Consider the following 6,026-nt stretch of genomic DNA (forward strand, 5'->3'; position numbering starts at 1 on the left):
TTTTATAGCTATAAAAGCAAAAATAACCTAATCTATACTATTGGTATACACTGTTATTAGGCTCTATTGACTCTGATTTTATCAGACAATCCTTGCAGGTATAACTTAGTTTGTCTTTATATTTTAACTTATTATGAAAAAGCATGCATGTAAAAATAATGCCTTGCATTTGTGTATTAGTCAAAGTTTATTGTTTAGTTTCACATGCTTTAAGTCATATGATTTTCACATTTTTGCTCTTGAGTGTAGTGATAGTGTCTTGCTCAATTATCTTGTCAGTGTTAAATAAAAAAGCATACTTTCTGCTCCATCATTGATGAGCAAATGCAATATAAATAAATGAAATAAGGTAGACCTCATTCTCAGATTATGGATAAACTAAGGATCAGAGAGTTTAAATGATTATTAAACAATGAGTGAAGTTCAAAGCTTTAGCAGGGACAAGATTTCTGGTATCTTACACTACTTAATTTGATGTAGATATATACCAATTAAATGCATTTATTTTATATTTACCAATATGTTTATATAATATTCCAGAATTAAAAGCTGGATCTCCTATGAATATTTATCACTATTTTTTCTATACAGAATGATATACTATTCAGGACATTAAACATAAGATTAACATACATTTTTAAAATTGTACTTTTAAACCATACTATGTTACAAACACCAAAAGTAATTAAGATATGGTCTCAGTTTTTTAAACAGGAGAAAGTCATGAAGATATGCAGTTATCACATCATAAGATATGGTAATACAAGTATGAATATAGATCTATACAAAGTTATATTGTACATCAAATATGTATACACTTTGGTTCAGATCTGTAGAAAGTTGACTAAGGAGGTAACATTTGAGGAAAAACCTTGAAATAAAAAGACTCTTCCCGTTTATCATGACAGATTGGGCATAGACTTTCAGATCTCTTTCCAGCCCAACTCACACTAAAATTACACGAGAAATATAAAAAAATTAAAATGTAATTAAAGCAGTACTGAAAATTCAAGAGGAGTCTCATGATTACTCCAAGAGAGTAAATAATTTCTGGAAGATTCTATGCAAACACCTGGGAAGCCACAACTCCATGCCAAACAAAACCTCCAAAATGTAACTTTACTAGCAGAATACTATAATTCCAATGAAATAAAAATTAACAGATTCTAGAGAATGGAGTGGATCACTACAATTATCTGAGGAATTGACTACAAATTAAGTGAAAAGATAAGGTAGAACTCCTCTGGTTTATTTTATTTATTTACTTTTTTAGGGTAAAAACAGAAAAAATATAGGACTTATAGTGTCTCATATTATTAGAAGAAAGAGAGAAAAGAAACCATGATAAGTATAGTTAAAAAATGAAAAGGAGAAAAACAACAAAAAAAGCAAATAAAAATGCTTGGGAAAATATTTAATTAAAAACACAAAGTAATCACAATTACAATGAACAGGAATAATTTAAATTCCTCAATTAAAAGGTAGAGGTTGAGATTGTATTGGAATAATAAATCTGCTATGTGTCTAACAAGGAAAACATAAAATCTGATAAAAAAGGTAAAGAAAACATGAAAATAAGTGATATTAAAACATGATAAAAGTATACAAGTACATTTTATTTTATTTTTTAAACATATTTATTGTAGTAAAATTGCTTTATAACAGTGTGTTAGTTTCTGCTGTATAATAAAGTGAAACAGCTAAACATATACATATATCCCCATATCTCCTTCCTCTTGCATCTCCCTCCCACCCTCCCCATCCCACTCCTCTAGGTAGTCAGAAAGCACTGAGCTGATCTCCCTGTGCTATGTGGCTTCTTCCCACTAGCTAGCTATTTTACATTTGGTAGTGTATATATGTCCATGACACTCTCTCACTTCATTCCAGTTTACCCTTCCCCCTCCCCATATACTCAAGTTCATTCTCTATGTCTGCATCTTTATTCTTGCCCTGTGCCTAGGTTCTTCAGAATACTTTTTTTTTTTTTAGATTCCATATATATGGGTTAACATACAGTATTTTTTTTCTCTTTCTGACTTACTTCACTCTGTATGACAGACTCTAGGTCCAACCACCTCACTACAAATAACTCAATTATGTTTCTTTATATGGCTGAGTAATATTTCATTGTATATATGTGCCACATCTTTATCCATTCACCTATTGATGGGCACTTAGGTTGCTTCCATGTACTGGTTATTGTGAAGAGTGCTGAAATGAACATTGTAGTACATGACTCTTTTTGAATTATGGTTTTCTCAGGGTATATGTCCAGTAGTGGGATTGCTGAGTCATATGGTAGTTATATTTTTAGTTTTTTTAAGGAACCTCCATACTGTTCTCCATAGTGGCTGTATCCATTTACATTCCTACCAGCAGTATAAGAGGGTTCCCTTTTCTCCACACCCTCTCTGGCATTTACTGTTTGTACACTTTTTGATGTTGGCCATTCTGACTGGTGTAAGGTGATACTTCATTGTAGTTTTGATTTGCATTTCTCTAATGATTAGTGATGTTGAGCATCCTTTCATGTGTTTGTTGGCAAACTGAATATCTTCTTTGCATAAATGTATATTTACGTCTTCTGCCCATTTTTGGAGTGTTTTTTTTGATATTGAGCTGTATGAGCTGCCTGTAAATTTTGGAGATTAATCCTTTGTCAGTTGCTTCATTTGCAAATATTTTCTCCCATAATGAGGGTTGTCTTTTCATCTTGTTTATGGTTCCTTTGTTGTGCAAAAGCTTTTAAGTTTCATTAGGTTCCATTTGTTTATTTTTGTTTTTATTTCCATTTCTCTAGGAGGTGGGTCAAAAGGATCTTGCTGTGATTTATGTCATAAAGTTTTCTGCCTATGTTTTCCTTTAAGTGTTTTATAGTAGCTGGCTTTACATTTAGGTCTTTAATCGATTTTGAGTTTATATTTGTGTATGGTGTTAGGGAGTGTTCTAATTTCATTCTTTTACATGTAGATGTCCAGCTTTCCCAGCATCACTTATTGAGGAGGCTGTCTTTCCTCCATTGTATATTCTTGCATCCTTTATCAAAAATAAGGTGACCATATGTGTGTGGGTTTATCTCTGGGCTTTCTATCCTGTTCCATTGATCTATATTCCTGTTTTAGTGCCAGTACCATACTGTCTTGATTACTGTAACTTTGTAGTATATTCTGAAGTCAGGGAGCCTGATTCCTCCAGTTCTATTTTTGTTTCTCAAGATTGCTTTGGCTATTTGGGGCCTTTTGTGTTTCCATGCAAATTGTGAATTTTTTTTTCTAGTTCTGTGAAAAATGCCAGTGGTAGTTTGATATGGATTGCATTGAATCAGTAGATTGCTTTGGGTAATATAGTCATTTTCACAATGTTGATTCTTCAAATCCAAGAAAATGGTATATCTCTCTGTTTGTATCATCTTTAATTTCCTTCATCAGTGTCTTAGATTTTTCTGCACACAGGTCTTTTGTATCCTTAGGTAGGTTATTCCTAGATATATTATGCTTTTTGTTGCAATGGTAAATAGGAGTGTTTCCTTAATTTGTCTTTCAGATTTCCTATCACTAATATATAAGAATGCAAGAGATTTCTGTGCATTAATTTTGTATCCTGCTACTTTACCAAATCCATTACTTAGCTCTAGTAGATTTCTGGTAGCATGTTTAGGATTCTCTATGTATAGTATCATGTCATCTGCAAACAGTGACAGTTTTACTTCTTCTTTTTGGTTTTGCATTCCTTTTATTTCTTTTTCTTCTCTAATTTCTGTGGCTAAAACTTCCAAAACTATGTTGAATAATAGTGGTGAGAGTGGGCAACCTCGTCTTCTTCCTAATCTTAGTGGAAATGTTTTCAATTTTTCAAGCTTGAGAACAATGTTGGCTGTGGGTTGTCATATATAGCTTTTATTATGTTGAGGTAAGTTTCCTCTATGCCTTCTTTCTGGAGGGTTTTTTATCATAAATCGGTGTTGAATTATGTCAAAGTATTTTTCTGCATCTATTGAGATGATCATATTTTTTTCCTTCAGTTTTTTAATATGGTTTATCACATTGATTGATTTGTGCATATTGAATAATCCTTGCATTCCTGGGATAAACCCCACTTGGTCATGGTGTGTGATCCTTTTAATGTGTTGTTGGATTCTGTTTGCTAGTATTTTGTTGAGGATTTTTGCATCTATGTTCATCAGTGATATTGACCTGTAGTTTTCTTTCTTTGTGACATCTTTGTCTGGTTTTGGTATCAGGGTGATGGTGGCCTCATAGGTTGAGCTTGGGAGAGTTCCTCCCCCTGCTATATTTTGGAAGTGTTTGAGAAGAATAGCTGTTAGCTCTTCTCTAAATGTTTGATAGAATTCACCTGTGAAGCCATCTGGACCTGGGCTTTTGTTTGTTGGAAGATTTTTTTTTTAATTAGAAAAATTATTTATTTCCGTTCCTTTCATACATCTTATTGTTCAGGTAACAGTCTTACATACGTATCTGAAATGATGCACTGTCACACACTCTGTTTAAAGGCAAAGCACCGCAGGTAAAGCTGATCAGCTGTCCAGAGTTCTCAGCTTATGGGATCTCACTTCCTGATTTTACATTAATTTCTGAAGGTCAGAAGTGTCATCTCCAAAAAATGTTAAGGGGTTTGTAAAAAATAATCACTTTATTCAATATTATAGTTGTAGAAATGAAGTATATTTTCTTTAAGAAATAAAAAAAAGAAGAAGAAAATGACACTTAACATCGTTGGTATGTCAGTATAGGCCATCAGGAAAAAATGCTGATAAGCTTGTCTCTGATACCGAGAAGACATTCTAGTCCAAGCTATAACACATTTCCTATGTTTTCACTAGATGCTTCTTTTCTGCTGTTTTTCATCCTTTTCCATGTTTCATATCAGAGGACTGGTACAGCCTTTAAAACTTCATTAACAGGAGCAAATTCAGTATCCACCAATTTCTTCTCAAAAGGCACTCTAACCCATCAGATAGCCCAGCAGTTTCATTCTCATGAAAACTCTAGCCATGAAAAATCTCAATAGGACACAGACAAATCCAATGAATAAAAGAGAAATCTACTGAGCTTTGGAATGTTTGGTGCATTGGATTGGTCCAGGATTATGAAACCTAAACCTCCCATTGTAAACAGGAAGCTGGATGTACGTCCTTCCATAATATACTGTCCATTTACTCTGTAGGACAAGAAAGCTACTGGTCTCTGATGCCCATGTTCATCAGTCATGGAGCCGACACTTGGAGGTTCAATGATAACATCATAAATGATTCCTCCAGTGATGAGGAAGTAAGACACCAACACCAGAGCGTACACCATAATGGCTGATGGCATGTGCACCCAGGGTGGCTTCTTCAGCTTCAGGTTGGGACATTTGAGCACTAAGAATGGGACGCAGTACAAACTCTCCATGTTGGTGGCGGCAGGGGCAGCGGTCGGCTGCCAGTCCCACATGCCCCCTCTGTTGGAAGATTTTTAATCACAGTTTCAAGTTCAGTGCTTGTGATTGGTCTGTTTATATTTTCTATTTCTTCCTGGTTCAGCCTCTGGAGGTTGTGATTTTCTAAGAATGTTTACATTTCTTCCAGGTTGTCCTCTTTATTAGCATACAGTTGCTTGTAGTAATCTCTCATGATCTTTTGTATTTCTGCAGTCAGTTGTTACCTCTTCTTTTTCATTTCTAATTCTATTAATTTGAGTCTTCTCCCTTTATTTCTTGATAAAGCAGGAGACAAAAGAGAAGGAAAATACCTACAATAACAAATCCAAAACAATTAAGAAAATGGTAATAGGAACATACATATCAATAATTAAGTTAAATGTAAATGGATTAAATGTTCCAACCAAAAGACATTGACTGGTTGAATGGATACAAAACCAAGACCCATATATATGTTGTCTACAAGAGACCCACTTCAGACCTAGGGACACATACAGACTGAAAATGAGGGGATGGAAAATGATAGTCCATGCAAATGGAAATCAAAAGAAAGCTGGAGTAGCAATTCTCATATAACACAAAAT

At 34.0% G+C, this 6,026-nt stretch overlaps 1 protein-coding gene across 1 annotated transcript; it reads right to left on the bottom strand.

The window, feature by feature from the left end:
- Nucleotides 1–5,024: 5,024 nt before the first annotated feature.
- Nucleotides 5,025–5,414, bottom strand: LOC309961950 (oligosaccharyltransferase complex subunit OSTC-like; the record flags this gene model as incomplete). Its single annotated transcript, XM_082839462.1, has 1 exon — nt 5,025–5,414. The coding sequence occupies one exon, from the start codon at nt 5,412–5,414 to the stop codon at nt 5,025–5,027; it is 390 nt and encodes a 129-aa protein (XP_082695588.1).
- Between the last annotated feature and the right edge of the window lie 612 nt (nt 5,415–6,026).

The sequence above is a fragment of the Leucopleurus acutus genome (assembly GCF_964270905.1).
Source record: "Leucopleurus acutus genome assembly, chromosome: 5".
NCBI lineage: Eukaryota > Metazoa > Chordata > Mammalia > Artiodactyla > Delphinidae > Leucopleurus > Leucopleurus acutus.